This window comes from Pinus tabuliformis, chromosome 7, assembly GCF_031772625.1.
Source record: "Pinus tabuliformis cultivar Carrire ecotype Pingquan chromosome 7, CPIR1, whole genome shotgun sequence".
NCBI classification, from domain to species: Eukaryota; Viridiplantae; Streptophyta; class Pinopsida; order Pinales; family Pinaceae; genus Pinus; species Pinus tabuliformis.
In genome coordinates, this window is record NC_142293.1 from 927,157,032 (window position 1) to 927,174,828 (window position 17,797).

The window sequence follows — 17,797 nt, forward strand, 5'->3', positions numbered from 1 at the left end:
CATATGCAAATACTCATCCGGACATCAGTAAACCAACCTAAACAAACAGACCAACAAGCAAATATATTGCAAAAACACAAACAAACATCATATAGGTAAAGTGTTTGACAAAAGACCCAACCAAAAATTTTGGTATACTAGTCAGCCAACCACCAAATTTAGTGGGGACCAGTAAGGGGAATATTACACTTGAAATGCAAAGAGCACAATACCATTGTGTTTCTCATATTCAATATTACGAAATGTTCCAGGGGAAGTGATAGCAAAGGCTTTGTGAAACAAGTTAGGGGCTTTGTATCAGTGTAAGTCCCTAGTGAACAAATTGTTATTGTGGAAAAAGGCTGTATAATTTGAGGATGAAGGATGGAGACTCGGTGACAGAGCAATTGAACACTTTCAACACTGTGGCAACTTGGCAAGTCAGCTATCATCTATTGATATTAAGATTTTAGATGAAGATAAGTGTATTGTTGTGTTTCTCACTAGACTCGTGGGATAATCTGGTTGTTGCCATAGGTAGTAATGCAACTACATTAAGTTTTGATGAAATAGTCTCATCCTTGTTATCAGAGGAGATATGACGGAAAAATATGGAAAGTTAAAACACAGATGCATTGTCTGTAAGAGGACACTCCCAGAATATAAATAAAAATAAGTCTCCAGTGGGAGAGTTAAATCTAGAGGAAGATCTAAATTTCTAGAAAAATTCGTTAAAATATGTTGGAGATGTGGAAAAGAAGGGTATCGCAAGAAAGATTGTAGATCCAAAGTTGAAAAAGGGAAGGGATCTGAATATGCTCCTTCTGTAGAAGCAAAAACCTCCTCAGATGGGGGAGGGGATGTGTACTATGCTTCTTTAAACACAGGTAGATCACAAGGCATGATTGGTTGACTCAAATGCATCCTTTCATATGACTCCTCACAGGGAGTGATTTTGCGAGTATGAAAGATATGATGGTGGTGATGTTTTCGTAGAAGATAACTCGATAGCTAGAATTATAGGTTGGGGAAAATTCAAGTTTAAGTTCATTGGTGGAAGGATTAAAACACCTTGGTGTTTTGCACATCCCACGATTGGCCAGAGATTTGATTTCTGTAAGCAAGATGAGCGACGCACGTGTAAAAACAATGTTTAAAAGGGTACTTGTAGAATGGTTCAAGGAACAATGGTATTGTTGAGGATAGTTCAGATTGGAACTCTGTATAAGCTTTTGGGAAGCACTGTTAGCAATGGGTACAACGATTCCATTTTTTCTTGAGAGTGGAGCTGAAGAAGGAAAAACTCTCACGGTCTCTTTTGAGTGGAGCTGAAGAAGGAAAAACTCCTACGGTTTCTTTTGAGTGGATCTGAAGAAGGAAAAACTCTTACTGTCTTTGGGCAAAAAACTATGTTGTGGCATCAAAGACTGGGCATATTGGAGATAAGGGATTTCGAGTATTGCATGATAATGGTATGGTAGAAAGTATGTCTAATTGCTCTCTAGATTTTGGTTTCTGTGAACATTATTTATATGAGAAGCAGAATCGGGTAAGATTCTCCTCTCGTGCTACAAGAGCAGAGGGAATATTATAGTTGGTGCACAAGGATGCGCTTGAATCTGTGTCGGTTCCATCACTAGGAAAATTAGTGTACTATGTCTCATTTACAGATGACTTCTCCAGACATACATGTATTGATTTTCTCAGGAAGAAATCTGATGCTTTTGACAAATTCAAAGAGTTTAAGGCTCTTGTGGAAACTTGGCTTGGATGATGACTTGGTCAATTCTCTGTTTGCAATGGGTTAGATGTCGAGGAGCTTGATATGTTGAGAATACAATCTTCAATCTCAATAGCAAGTTTGATGTCGTTCTACTCACATAGAAGATTAGTTCAGCTCTTCTAACGTTGCTCCACCTCTGGAATGCATCACATTTGGTAACTGTAAATCGACAATGGTCAATTTTATTTTATTCACTTTTTTGCGGAAAAGTTAACATTTCCTTGAGGAAAAAGTCATGACATCAACATACAACCAACTGCCCAATCATGGATAGTCAAAAGATCTCTTCATAACAATACTGGAGAGTGACAATGATTTCAGTTGTTCTTAAGGATATGTGATCCAAAATATCTGTGATGCCGTTATTAAACCTATAATATGATACTGAGTTTTAACTTTTTGGGATCAATTCTTCAGTCTTCTACCTTCAAGTACGTCTGACACAATTTGTCTCATGGTTTGAGGTACATGCTAGGAAGAAGAGTTTCTAATAACTGGCTGGGAGTGGAGGCAGAGTGTTGTATTCCCAGGGATCAAGGAAATTGCAAACTTTTTTTCCACTGGAGTCTGGAAGTAGAGATAATGTGGAACTTCGTGTTCAGATATCCAGTGTATTATGAGATCTGAGAGACTTGATAACATTTCTTCCTTAGATATGAGATTCTGAGACGTGTAGCTTTTTCATCTGCAGACACTGCTTGTTGAGTAATGATAGTCCAATGACTGACTCTCTTTAAAAGTTAGGATTTTTTGATACTCAAGAGTCTAGTATCTCACAGCTTCTAAGTTCTTTTCAAGTTCATTGAGATGACAGAACTTATCACATAGCACTATTGGATGCTGACAGGAATAGGTCCTAGATTGTCAAAGAGTCACTACACAGATTTGTCTCAAATGATAGGAGGGGTATTTCATCTACTTCAACTGCCTCTTTGCACTTCCATGAGAATATTCTTTGTTTTTGCTCCATGTGTTCAGATGACATTATTCGACAGATTCTAGGAGTCTAGACTCTATAGTGGTTGGTAATGAGGTTTAGACCTTTTGTTTTTCCTCAACTATTTCACTTTAGGCATGCTTTTCACTTTTACTACTACAGACTCACAGAGTTAGACTACGCTGGAGTTGCCTTTAAGCTGTGACTCCCTTTCTGTTGCTTCAGGATATATATATTTCTTGCACTAAATTCTAAGGAAGGACATTAAAAAAGTTGGATATTTTATTGGCTTTTTGCGCAGAACCATGTAGACCTCTCGTTGGTGCACAGCTATTTCACATTAAGCATGCTTTTCACTTTGACTACTATCATTTAGGCTTTAGACATTTAGACTTAAAGTAGGCTGGAGTTTCCTTAGCAGTGACTTGCTTTCTGTCTGTCACTTGAAGACATTTATATATTTTCGTCTTTCTTTCTTGAATTAATTTCTAAGGAAGAACATTGAAAAAGTTGGATATATTTATTGGCTTTTTTTGCAGAACCATGTAGACCTCTTGTTGGTCCACAACTATTTCACTTTAGGCATGCATTTCACTTTTACTCCCACCTTTAGGCTTGAGACATTTAGACTTAAACTAGGTCCAAATTGCCTTAAGCAGTGACTTGTTTTCTCTGTCACTTGAGGACATTTATACATTTCTTTCTTTCTTGAATTAATTTCTAAGAAAGAAACTTGAAAAAGTTGGATATTTTTATTGGTTATTTGTGCAGAAACATCGCGAAGACTTTGAACCTTTTGTTGAAGATGACATGCCTTTTGATGAATATTGCCGAAGTATGCAAGAAGATGGAACATGGGCTGGTCATATGGAACTTCAAGCAGCATCCTTGGTTACCCAGACAAACATTTGTATTCACCGGGTATTTGCATTATTTGCTCGCATCTGTTTTTTGTAGCTTTAATCTCTGTGCAATGTTTAATGATAATTGTTTACTTTGCAATGGAAGCAGTCTAAATTGTATGAGTTGTTTCCTAATGTGATATAATCCATTATTTGCGTTGCTGGTTTTCAAGAAAGTATGAACTGCAACATTCTCTATTAACATGCTGCTGTTTTTAAAATGCTTCAGCATATGTCACCCCGATGGCACATACGCAACTTCAATAGAATAGGTACGCGCACCCTCCATTTGTGAGTATGCTTGATTCTCCTTGTTCTCTTATAATTTCTTCTGCTCTATTGCAACATAGAAAATAATGTCTGATGCCCAATATTACTGGATGTTTTGCAGTCATGGGATGTCATTAGTTTCTTTTACAGACCGGGTCTGTAAGAAGATTTTATTGGATGGTGCATAAAAATGGACACTCTACAAGAAGAAATTACTACCCGTGCTTTCTTCCCCATAGTCTTCTAGGGTATACATTGAATGGATCCTACGAATGGGCACCTGAAGAAAATAACTATCATGTCCTGCTCTCCTTAAGTCTCCTAGAGTATACTTCTGTGGTGTTCATTGTGTTATATCAAGGCCACTTTCTTGTTTGCATGATGTGTTATTTGTCTCTCCACAATGCGATTTCATATATATATTTTCTTGCATTTCTGAAATGGGATGTAGATATGATTATTTTGTCTTTTGAGTTTTTGTAGGTATCTTTGGCTTCATAAAATGTTTACTTGAAAGTTGAAAGTTAAATATAATACTTCGGAATTTTATTCAGAACTTGTGCTGTCTCAATTAATTCACATGTACTTTTATGTTTTGATGCCATAGCCTGCAAGGTAACCTTGTTACTTGCGATTTTTCCAAGGACTTCTGTCAATTGCAACACATCTATATTATTCATATGCTATACAAATTTTAGTGCGTGCACAAGATGGGGATGCAACCTTTCTTTGACATTCCCCATTAATTCCCCTTTAATAAATTACTGAAACATTTCCCAGCACTAGTAACTCTTTCAAACAACTGGTTTTAATTGCCCCAGTTGTTGAACATCATTTTATTATAATTTTTATAACTTCTTGTCACCTCCATTTTAAATCCCCTTCAAATTCTTGTGCAATTTCTGCTTATAATATATTTAACTCCCACACTCATCATGTGTCTTATTGGATCTTGGGATTGGAGCTGCAGAACTTTGTTGGCTTCACTTCCAGGGTCTTACGGTACTCTTACCCTCACTGTACCATGCAAAGTGGTTCTTGATCATGCTAAAAATGGGCATCAGTTGTCTAACAAGTTAATCCCTTACTGTGTTTGTCACCAGTTGTTGCAACCTGTTGTAGTTTATCTTCTTATATTTTGTATCTCAAGCAAGGGGCTGTCTTGGATCAAATCTAGCATAAGAGTACTGTCAAGAGGTTGCTGTTCTGAATTGCTTGAAGCATTCTTCTCGTCAGCTTCATTGTGTAAGAACTGCATGGTAGCTCCTGTATTTTTCTCCCCCAGGCATAGGATATGATGAGCTTAATTGTTGGTAATGTCACCTGCATCCCCTCTTCTTGATAGGATACTTACGTATGCTTTCTTTGTTCTAATTGCTTTTACTATGTGTCCAATGGTTTGTCCAGTTAAAGGGCAACTATGTAAGCCCACCTTGTGTGTAAATGGTCATTCTGACATTTTATTACTGTCAAAAGGTTTCCGTTTTGAATTGCTTGAAACATTCTTCTCGTCAACTTCATTGTGTAAGAACTGCATGATAGCTCCTGTATTTTTCTCCCCCGGGCATAGGATATGATGAGCTTACTTCTTGGTATTGGTCACCTGCATCCCCTCTTCTTGATAGGATACTTATGTATGCTTTTCCTGTTCTTATTGCTTTTACTTTGTGTTCAATGGTTTGTCCAGTTCAAAGGCCAACTATGTAAGCCCACCTTGTGTGTAAACTGTCATTCTTACATTTTATTATTTGAGTATGGCCTTGGCAAAATTCTTTTATTATTCTAATATCCAATTCAGTAAAATTCTCTCTTTCCCTTGCACTGTTTTGTGTGAACATAGCCATATTCTGAGAGATGTTGTTTAACCCTCATGTATTTAGTTTGATTCATACAGAATGAAAGTTATCACGCATCTGTTTGCATTTCTGTTGTTATTATATAATAATTTTTGTTTTCCTAGTTTGTAATTGGCTTCTCTTCTTTAAAAGGCCTACTGTGCAATTCCACTTTGTGCAGTAAGCAGTTATATTTGCATTTCATTACTTCAATATGCCTGATTCAGAAAATTCATTCAATGGGTAGGGATTGGGGATTAGGTATAAACATTCTGTGAGTAGTTATTAAGTCTAAGATATATTAGGCGCAAGTGCAAACTTTGGATTTGATGTGTAAGCCTTTTCTAGTATATTATTTAGGGGCGTCATGCTTTTGAATCTTTTTGATGTTTCACCTTTGATAACTTTAAAAGTTAAAATGGTGATAGGGTTAGGGTCCTTTGTTTATGTTTACAAATCCAAACTTTCAACTTGTTTAATTTTGTCAGCATTTTCAATGGTCCATTTCCATTTTGCATGTGTGAAAAATTGTTGTGGCCATACTGGCCTTCCATATTTATCTTAAATGATCTTTTTACATAGGTGGTGTCAAGATGCTTCAGTTACACAAGCAACTTGTAGGCTTAATATCATCACAAGGACTGGCTTCTGTTTGGCTGTGCTACTTTTTTTCTTTGTTTGTGGTATTACTCTATTGTGGATTATGTAACCAGGTTTGTTACTTCTGTTGCATTCTAAATTCTTCTGCTTAAACATGCAAAATAATGGCTTGTTTAACATAATTAAACATTATTTAGGTAGAAGATTTTTTTAAGAAAATCCAGCCATTTTATTTTTTGATCCAGCAAAGTGTATGGTCAATGTAACTCCATGCTTATTAGGCACTCATGTTCTTGCTGGTAGTAAAAATGTAAGTCTGTAAGAGATCTCTTCAATGCATTGAAAACCAAACCTTGGTTTTACCCAGATTGACCATCAACTGTCGAAGGTTACGAAAAGTTGGACAGTGCATCAATCTCTCTCTACAAGCCGTCGGGGGTACAAGCGAAGAAGACCAAGTCATCGGCGAAAAGGAGAAGCGATATCAACACTTGGTGTTGAAGACAACCATTTCCTTCTTTTATATGGTCATGTAGGAAAAACTCCAGCTCATCAATATAGATCTCGAAGAGGGTTGCAAGAGGGGGCATCCCTGTTTTACTGCGATGTTACTCTGGATGACATAAAAAAGGCCGTTTGCCATCCTGAACCATCCCAAAACTGACTCATACAATCTCATAATGGCTTCTAGTAGGGTCTCGGATATGCCAATCTCGTGGAGCCTTTGGAACAATGCCTCCCTCGAAACTGTGTCAAATGCTTTTGGGAAGCCCTACAAAGCAACTGTAAACCTTCGAACGACAATGAAGAGCCTCCTCAATAATGGCTTGGAGAGTGAAAATGTGATAGATTGTCTTGCAATCTGGCCAGAAACCTGCTTGCCCTCGAGCCCTAAGATGACGACTCTCCAACTCCTTAGAGAGCCATTGGTGTAATTCTGTGGCATAAATCGTGTAGAATGTATGACCCACCATGATAGTTTGGTTTTTGTTCAGATCAGAACTACTCCCTGGTTTTTGGATTTAGATGAATAATGTGTCTTTTCCAGGAGGGTTGGGGGGAGGGAAGCTTGGGCCCTAAACACACCACATGATTAAATAAATTGGCAATATAGTGCTCAAGAAACTAGATGCCATGTTTAAGGACATCGGCTTGAATCTAGATGCCATGTTTAAGGACATTGGATTGAATGCCTTCCTCATCTGCTGCTCTGTTGGTACTCATAGCTCTCAATGCTCTGTGTTGACCACTCTGTGTCAACGACCCCATAGCAGTACAACCCCTTTTTATTTTGCAAAAGGGATCTATCGTGTTCGAGTGTTCGCACCTTTCAGATTTCATCATCAGTTGACAATTTTGTAAAGATGTCAACCCATTTTGCATATGTATAATGTAAATAATCCTAGTATGACCACATTTGTATGTAACAGCCTAGGCAAAGCTATTGTTTTGGTGACGATTTCCATTCTAGGAGGTTTTTTGTCTCACTGATTCATTTGTGTCTCTAGACACAAATGATCGGCAAAGTTTTTCCCTCCACCCTCACCCCAAAGCTAGGGTGGATTTTGTCGTCAAAATCTCAGACGAGTCCTAGTGTTTAAAAGTGACTTAGGAATAATTTTAGCTAATTGGCTAAATTATTTTATTACAAGTCACTTGGTTTACTAGATTATATTTTTTGTGTCGCAGAAATGGGTAAATGTTGAGGGTCTATAACAAACGAGTTTTCCCCCTTAATGTATTAAAATGTAAAATCTTCATGTACAAAATATTTAGTCCATGGTCTCTCCTAATTAGACACCATGGCTAAATATTAAAAGGTTGGAAAAATTGTTAATCCCCTCATGTGTCAATCAATTAAATTTTCAGGAAAAAATAAATTAAAAAAATCCTAAGCCAGAAATTTAATTAATTAGAGTCAAATTTAAGTTAATTAATTAAATTGTGACAAAAATAAATTAAAATCCTAAGCCAAAGATTTAATTAATTTTGTGTCCTAGGAAAAATTAAGTCTCCAAATTAAAAAATTCACGGGTCCTAGAGAAATTAATTTTTAGAGGTCCTTGACCAAGGGAATATTGAAAATTTCAAGAGATTTTGGACCTTTGAGCTTTAGCAGTTAGGTCAAAGTCAATTTTTTGAGAAAATCAACTCAAAATAATTAATTTTGAATGGATTAAAATTCAATTAAATGAAAAATTCGAATTTCCTCGAAAAATAAAATAATTTCGACAGAGGAGATGAAAAGATAATTAATTTTTTTTTAATGGTCGAGATTACTTTGATGGGTATCAAGCCAACTAGTTGTTGGAGAATTAATCTATAAATTAGAGGTCATTTTTCATTTGAAATCATCCGATCTTTTGATCGTATACTAGCTCTTGAGGCTCATGTAAACTTTTATGGAATAATACAATGCAAAGTCTTTGGAGTTTTACTTGATGGTAGTGTTCCTCTGGTATCTTATGGTAACATGTGTCTAATTATTTGCTGATTTTATATATAAGCTGCTGGTTAATAGCTCTTGTAGATTAATTTATTGCACAGGTATCTTGCTTAAATTGTTGGATTTTAAGATAGTATTAATATTTTTATTTGATTGATAGGTATCTCCAATCTTTGAAGATTTAATCATTATTTTATACCTCTTAATTTGATGGCTTATATTTTAATTGTGCAGAAGTAATCTTTATTCAAAGATTTTGGGCGTTTTGGGAAGTCTTCGGTTGGACCAGCGGATTCCCGAAACTTAAGATCTGGAGAGCCTTCCGAGTTAAAACTCCGAGATTATCTAACAAAATATATTTTGCAAGGGATTTTTTGGCTAGTACCTAAAATTTAAAAAATTTAATTATTTTCAAAAAACTGTGCTAAATAGCTAGATCTGGCTAGAAAGAGCCTTAAATCTACAGATATGGGAGCAGAGTTGGACTCATACTCCTCAGATTTGATAGATCTGTAAATTATTTGTATAGATCTGTAAATTATCTGTATAGATCTGTTATTTACTTGTGTAGATCTGAAATTTGTAACATAATTTTAAATTTTAACACTTGGGTTTTTGAGATTTTCTCTATTTTTGTATATATTGGGTATTGGGTTTTTTCTTTTCACTTGTGTAGGAACAAATCTGAGAAATCGGCCAAGGAAATCTTTAGATCTGAGTTAGATCTAGACCCTCGAGGGCAAGATTTAGCCACAAACTTTTGTTTGTAGGGAAGAAATGATAAGATCTTTCATTAAATGCTTCAAATATGAGATTATTGGAGAAAAGTTTTGGATTTTAAGATAGATCTAGGCCTTGGAGGGCAAGATCTAGTCTCCAAAATTTTTGGAGGGCCAACCATTGAAGATTTTGCAACAAATCCGAAGATTTGAAGCAAAATAATTTTTTCAGAACAAGGGTTTCAAGTTTTGGGGCTCCTAAGCCCAGATCTACCTTCTCACAGTGCAATGCTAGTCCTCATTGGCCCTAGATTCCCCTTGCTCCATTTCTGATTTGAATATTTAAATTTTTTGAAGCTAATCATTGGTGGTTTTTTGCAGAAAAATTGGTAAAAATTTGTGTTTTAGGTATTGAAATTTTTTTGGCAACTTGGGCAAGTGATCTTCAAGGCCTAGGGCCTAAGGGTTTGATCTCTAAACCCTCTTTTTTCTCAGTACTTGCTACAACAGTCATATAACTTTCTAATAGTGGTGAAAAACAAATCTAAGTGGTTTGAAACTAACTGAAAAAATTGCTAAATACATTAATAAGTCACTTATGTTTGATGGGTATAAAAAATTTGGCCTAGTTCTGCATTTTTGGGTGACTGTTATCTCCGAATAATTCTGTTTCTGAAGTCTGAAATATAACAGTGGCAAAATTTCATGTGGGTTAGCCTAAAACTAGTTCTTAAGTTGTCTAATACATTAACGAATTAATTTATTGAGTTGGACATCCATCATTAAGCCTATTTCATATTTTAATTGCTGACTGTAATAAGTATATCAGATCTGATATAATTATGGAAATCACATCATAACAGGCTAAATTCTTTTGATAATTCATGTGGGCAACTTTGGAAAATTTTCGGTAAATTTTTGGCATAAAGATAACATTGATAGTTGACTATTTTCATTGTCATATTGCTGCTGTCATAACATTTGTTTGTTGTTGTCCTAAAACTTTTCTTACTGCTATCCTAAAAACCAATTTCTGAAAATTAAGTGCTCTAATATCATTGTGAAGGTGTGACTATCACAAGTTTTTAGACGACTGATATATTTGTTTGCAGCACACATTTCTTTGCTGTCATAAATCTTTTTATTTTTTTGGTGCTCTTATTGTCTCTAAAAACATATCTGCTGTCATAAATATCATCTCTGAAAATAAGTGCTTTTGTTTCATTTGTAAGGGCAGATGTTTGCATAGATTACATCTTGCAAATTTTAGTGGTTTTTTGGATTTTGGATTTCAAGTCTCAGTATCTGTTGTCTTTTGATTTCTTACTTCAAAATCACATATATAAGCTTGCTGCCCCAAAGAACATTTAAGTTGGAAATAATTGATATTTATCTCTCTAAAGCATTTCTCGTGCCTCGACTTGTGAATGGTAATTGTATTGAAATATAATTCTCTTTGAACTAAGTAGCATTGAAGGTGATTTACTCCATTTGCATAATATTGAGTAATCTAAAGGTAATTGAATTATTTGAATCTAATTGTCATTGACATTATTTTGGAAGAATTTTAATTGTCTAAAGGATGCGTTGATAATCTTATTAAAGAATTGTCGTTGAAGCATAAATTGGATAAATGCTCTAGTTCCATTTCTTGATATTAATATCATTATTGACTTGTGGTTATTATAATGTTTTGGCATATTAGTTATCTTTCTTTAAGAGCATATATCTTGTGGTCATCTTGGTTATCTTGTGTATCTTATTGGCACTTGAGATATTTGGCACTTTGTTTTGTATAAAATTGTCTTTTTATTTCATTAAGTACTCTTTTCATAAAGTTAATCACTACTAAGTATTTGAGCCTTAAATGATCTTGCCTCAAAACTACTCACTCATCCCTTTGCTAATTGTATCTTGCATCTCTTTTCATCATAATAACATTTTCCTTAGCAATAATTGTCCATCCTGTACTTGGTCCTATATTCTTAGCAAAATAGTTGACTCCACAAGGCACTGGTATCAATTGTCTAAATCGAATCATTTAAGACTTGGTAGATCTATATAAGTATTTGGTCACTCAACTGTGTTTCTTGGATTGGTTGGTTTCCAATTAGTCCTTCTCCATTTCATTTATGTAGGGTCTACCCCCCTTAGTCTGCTGTAGGGAGACAACTTAAACAGAGAGATTGGGGATCAGGGTTACAGCCTCCGATCTAAACTGTTGTCGCCGGGATTGGGGATCAGGGTGACAACCTCCGATTTGAGCCAGCGTCATGGTGCCCCACGACAACGACTCAGATTGGGGGCCGTCAGTTTGATCCCCAATCTCTCTGTTTAAGTTGCCTCCCTACAACAGACTAAGGGGGGTAGATCTTACATAAATGAAATGAAGGACCAGTTGGGAACCAACCATTCCAGGAGACACAGTTGAGCAACTAAATACCTGTTTAGATCTAACAAGATTTAAATGATTTGATTTAGACAATTGATACCAGTGCCTTGTGGAGTCAACTATCTTGCTAAGATATTTATGACCAAGTATAGGATGGACAACTGCTGCTAAGGAAAATGGTATTATGATGAAAAGATATGCAAGATGCGGTTAGCAAAGGGATGAGTGAGTAGTCTTGAGGTAAGATCGTTTAAGGCTCAAATACTTAGTATTGATTAACTTATTGACAAGAGTACTTATTGAAATAAAGAGACAATCTTATACAAGACAGTGCCAAATATCTCAATTGCCAATATGATACAAAAGATAATCAAGATGACCACAAGATATATGCTCTTAAAGAAAGATCACTAATTTATAATAACCACAAGCCAATAATGATATTAATGTCAAGAAATATAACTAGAGCATTTTATCAAATTATGCTTCAACGACAATTTTTCAATAATATTTTTTTTTTTGCTAAGATTAATCTATTATTTACAGAAAGAGAATATTGTTACATCATTTGGGCCCTGATAATCATCGTGCCCGAGAGATAGGCCGAGTGAGCATGACTAGTCCAAAACTGTGAGCTGAGATACGATATCCCGCGCAGGGGAATCAGGAAGAAACATTTGGGACTTGACTAAAATATCGACACATGAACATACCACTGATACATGCGTTTATCACTGATACATGAAACATACCACTGATACATGCGGTTATCACCGGAACATGAAACATAACAGTACATCCGACACAAAAACAAACACATATGAGCAGACAAACAGAACCAAAACTGAATCTTGTCCAGATGACCAAAAACCTGAAGAGGACTTGTGACATGGGATTAAACATCTGGGGGTTCTTCAGCAATCCTGCAGCCACCTTCATCCATTTCCGTCCCTTCCATCTGAGCTGGATCAGTAGTTATTGTATTGACAGCGCTGGCAGGCGGTGAAGTCCCGTAGTGCATTGCAGGAGGGGGTTCAGGGGAGAGAGGCAGAGTGTTACCAGGCTCGCCTTCATCCTGGGTATCTTCCAGAAAAAGCACAGAGACATGAGCAGTAATTCGGGGTCGACTGAGAGCACAGTTAAAAGTGAAAGTGGCAGAGCCGAAGGACGGCGAGCCGGTAGAACCTGGAGAACTTGGATTGATAAATTGACCCGGTCTCATGACGTTTTCAGATCTCAGAGGGTCTGGAACCTGCTCCTTGGAACCAGGCCCAACAGAATGTCGAGAGGGATTGCCACGGCCGGAGCCCCTACGGCTTAACAAACGCTGGCGTGGTCTCGTCATAGCTATCCAGAGATTGCGGACAGCAAGATGAAAATAATCAACCGCAGGCGGATATCCACAAGTTACTTTGAGAGAATTACCTGTCACCGAAGGAAGATTGGGCGCAACAGTGGGGATTCCGCTACCATCAGCGAGCTGTCCTCTACCGCGGCAGCCTCCTTCAGCTACGAAAGAGTTCTTCTCCCCAACCATAAACCAGAAACAACAAACAGAGCCAGACCAACCCAAGACCTTTGCATAACCAAAACCCAGAATGTATCTGAATGTCATGAAGCATAGTAGCATTTCGCTGCTGCCCGAATTCTTAAATAAACAGGCGCTGCTCCCTCGATCTTCACCCGCCATTACTGTGGCTATCAGGGTGGTTGCAGGCGGGTAATCCTCAGCGCGTGCGGAGCCAAACTTCTGATTAATGGCGAGACCCTTCATTCTGTCTGCCTTAATGCTTGCCTCGCTTAATGTCCCTTCTTTCCATCCGGTGTTCCGTCCGGCGCGCATGCTGGACATGTGCCCTTCACACCTCGCCGTCCTCCATCTCATCACATTAATGGCAATGCAGAGCACCCGCATCCGGGGGTGTAGCTTCTTCTTGCACCATCTGGTTGCATTCCTGTAGTTTATCATTATTCGGAATTATGTTCGTTGGTCCTGTGAGTAATGCTAGGTTGCTTTCTACCCCGACATTGGCTAGGAGATCGGCGACCTTGTTGCCATCCCTTTTGACATGACTGAAGATTATTGCTCTGTTGTTAAGAAGCTCAAGTTCTATTGCTTCTAATCTGGCTTCCAATCTCCAGCTCGTGGCAATCTTACTAGCATGTGAGCCATTAAGGAGTTGTTGAACCATATTGATGAGAATCAAAGAGTCTCCTTCTACCTCCAGGGGAAGGTAATTGTGTGTTCTAGCCAGTTGGAGGCCTTGCCATAGGCCCTCCATTTCCGCAGAATTGTTGGTGTCCCAACCAATATTTCCAAAGTAGATCAGTTGAGGCTTCCCTGTATGATTTCTAAATATTCCTCCATATCCTGCTTTTCCAGGGTTGCCCTTGGAGGCTCCATCAAAGTTAAGCTTGATTGAGTGTTCTAGAGGAGCAGTCCAGGATGCTTTCATTATCTTGTTGGTTCTTGAGGGAGCATTGTTTGGGGAGGCATTAGGGAGCTGTATATTCCAGTTTTCCATAATAGATCTCTCCCTATCGTCTGAGGGGAGGTCCTCCTTGGTCCAGGTGTGTGTTAGCAGAGTTTCTTTGAGGTTTGTGCAGAGTCTGTTCCATATATGATCTAAAGACGAACTCTGGTCTTTGAAAATCCGTTTGTTCCTTTCTTTCCAAATTCCCCACACAAGCTGTCCAGGGATTATTTTCCATAAATAATTAAGGATTTCACTCTTGTATGGTTTCTTTTGCCATTGACGCAGGGTATCGATGATGTTCTCTGCCACTTTGCATCTTCTCTGACATCTGAAACTAACCTTTTCCCACAACTGATTTGCCATCGCGCAAGTGTAGAGTAAGTGCTGCAATGTTTCCTCCTGGGCTTTGCAGTTGACACACATTGAGGGTCCATTATAATTTCTTCTCCTTAGCTTGTCCCAAGTTAGGATTTTCTGATGCCCCACCAGCCATAGAAAGATTGATATTTTAGGCCATATACCTGTATCCCAAATTTTTCCCCAGATGAGATCGAGGGGAGACTGATTGGAGTTGATTAGTTTGTAGACTTCTGAAGTTGTAAAGGTTCCTTTTGGCCTGTATCCCCAACGAAGGATGTCATTGCCCTCTGAATGTCGAATGCATCGGTTTTGAAGTTCACATTCCAGCCTTTCCTTGAAGGAGTGATCCAAAGTACCTGGTAACCTGTCACTTGGTATCCATTGCCTGTATCCTTGCTCCTTCTCCTGGGTCCAGTATTGTCTGATAGTTTGCCTCTGTTGCTCCTCCCCTATGCATGATGGAAGAGGGTCGAGGATGTTGCTAAGCTTCGGCATTTGGTTCCAAGCATCCATCCAGAATCGTGCTGTTTCTCCATTTCTTACTTCCCAGAAGCTGTGTTGTTGTATTAATCTGTAATGTTGCTTGGCCGCGTTCCATATGAGCGATCCTTTAATATTGGGAATAAGCCTGATTAGCTCCTTTTGTGGTCTATTATTTGCATACTTGGCTGTCCAGATGGTGGTCCATGGTTTGTCTGTGTTGGAGAGCCATTGCCACCAGAGCTTGGCACACATTATTGCATTGCTTTGATTGGGGTCTCGTAGTCCAATGCCTCCCTTTTCTTTGGGCATGCATACAGTTGTCCAGTTTACCAGGGCCCATTTTCTGTTAGTAGCAGTACTACCCCATAGGAAGTTCCTTTGAAGATCCTTTATTCTTTTTATTACCCATTTGGGCGCTGCCAGTATTGAAAACAGGTATAGCGGCATAGCCTGGAGTATAGCTTTTATAAGCACCACCCTGCTAGCAATGTTCAGAGATCGATGCGTCCAGAGATTAAGACGAGAGTCCAGCTTCTCAATTAAGGTGCGCCATGATGAGTGTTTGATGGCTGAGTCAATGAGGGGAGCTCCTAGATATTTAGAGGGAAGGGTGTCTATGGGGAAGTCCAGAATACGGGCTATAGCTCGCTGCACCACAGGAGAGGTATGGAAGAAATAGATTTGCGATTTGGCATTGTTAACAGTGGTGCCAGAGGCTTCAGAGAAGTCATTGAGGAGGGATTTGAAGAGGGAGGCTTCCTGAACTGAGGGGTAACCAAAGAGCATGTTGTCATCAACAAACTGTTGATGGGTTATGGCTGGGGTGCCATGAATGGAAATCCCTTTGAGCTGATGGGAGTCGTGCGCAGATTTGATATACCTGCCTAATCCTTCAGCCATTAAAACGAACAAAAAGGGGGAAAGAGGATCGCCCTGCCGGATTCCTCTGGAAGGACTGAAAGGTTTAGAGGGAATGCCGTTCACAAGTATGGAGAAGAATGTGGATGATATAAGATTCATGATCCACCGCACCCACGTGGGCGAGAAGCCATAAGCATTTAACATTTGTTTCATGTAGGTCCAACTTATTTTATCAAATGCTTTTGAGAGGTCAAGCTTTAGAATCATACCTGCCTGTTTGTGATGCTTGAGGGAATGAATGACTTCATGCGTGAGGATGATTCCATCGAGGATCTGCCTCCCTTCCACATAGCCAGACTGTTCCGGTGATATCAGAAAAGGCAAAAGAGGCTTTAGTCTGTTTGCTATTACTTTTGATATAACTTTGTAGATGACGTTGCACAGTGCTATAGGGCGGAATTTGTTCGGTGTATTAGAGTTCTCCTCCTTTGGGATGAGTGCAATGAAGGTTGCGTTGAGGGAGGGTAAGAGCCAATGAAGAGCCCTGGACTCCTCTACAACTTGCCAGACCTCCTCTTTTAATATTTCCCAGAACTGGTGATAGAAGGTGGTCGAAAAGCCATCTGGTCCTGGCGCTTTGCCTGCTTTGAGCTGGTGCATTGCTGCATCCACTTCCTGTGGGAGAATGGGACGTAGGAGAATCTCATTATGCTCATCTGTAATGATTTTTGGGATTTTTCTTGTAATTTTATCGATGGCTGGATTTCGGTTTGTCTCAGGCTCTCTGTGCACCTGTTTGAAGTGTTGTAGAAATTCCCCTTCTATTTCCTCATGCTTTTCCAGTCTTGCCCCTTCCTGATTCTGTATGAATGAGATGTTATTGTGCATTCGTCGCTGGACAGTGGTTCTATGAAAGAATTTAGTATTCCTTTCCCCCTCTTTTAACCATCTTATCCTGGACTTTTGCCTCCAGAGTATTTCCTCTTGCTTTCTCCTTTCTTCCAATTGAATATTTATGCGCTGCTCCTGTTCTAGGGTCCATGTGGTATGTCCCTTAGTGATAATTTGTTGCTGAAGTTCCTCCATTTCCTTGTTCAGATTTTGCTGCTCCTTGAAAACATTTCCAAATATTTCCTGATTCCATTTCTTAATTTGGGCTTTTAGATATTTGAGTTTTTGTTGAAACTGATACATTTTGGATCCTTCCGGTGGGTAGAAAGTTCTCCATTTTGATTTGACGAAGTCCTTGAATGCAGGGTGTTGAAGCCAACATTCTTCAAAGCGAAAGGGTCGCTTGATAGAGTTACCGGGCCTCTGCCATTGGAGTGAAATGGGCCAATGGTCAGATCCTGAGTAAGGTAGAATGGCAGTCGCTATATCCCCTCCTAGATGAACCGAATTGTCTGAGATTAGAAATCTGTCTAGCTTTGAGGCGATTTGATATTTCCCTGCTCTGCGATTGCTCCATGTGTGTGTGCCATTGCAGAATTGTAAGTCGATGAGAGAGTTGTTTTGTATAAAATCTTTGAAGTGGGCATTTTCCTGATCTAGCCTTGCTCTTCCCCCGCGTTTTTCCTCAAGCTTGGTGATCATATTGAAATCCCCGCCAATGATCCATAGAGGGTGCGTTCTGCTTAAGCTTAAAGCCTCTATTGTGTTGAGGAGGGCTATTTTGTTTCCAGCTTCCTGAGGGAAGTAAACATTAGTTAGGTTGCCATGAATATTGGTTCCTGTGATGTGAAATGTAGCTTGA

The 17,797-nt window shown here is 38.6% G+C and overlaps 1 protein-coding gene across 3 annotated transcripts in view; it reads left to right on the top strand.

Moving 5' to 3' along the window:
* LOC149250686 (SEC-C motif-containing protein / OTU-like cysteine protease family protein) overlaps positions 1 to 17,797 on the top strand; it is a 111,128-nt gene that overhangs the window by 66,222 nt on the left and 27,109 nt on the right. For all 3 annotated transcript variants that reach the window (XM_089459186.1, XM_089459184.1, XM_089459185.1), the window contains exons 4-5: positions 3,471 to 3,620; positions 3,831 to 3,892. In XM_089459186.1, coding sequence (XP_089315312.1) covers positions 3,471 to 3,620; positions 3,831 to 3,892 — 212 coding nt within the window. The remainder of the gene's footprint in view (positions 1 to 3,470; positions 3,621 to 3,830; positions 3,893 to 17,797) is intronic.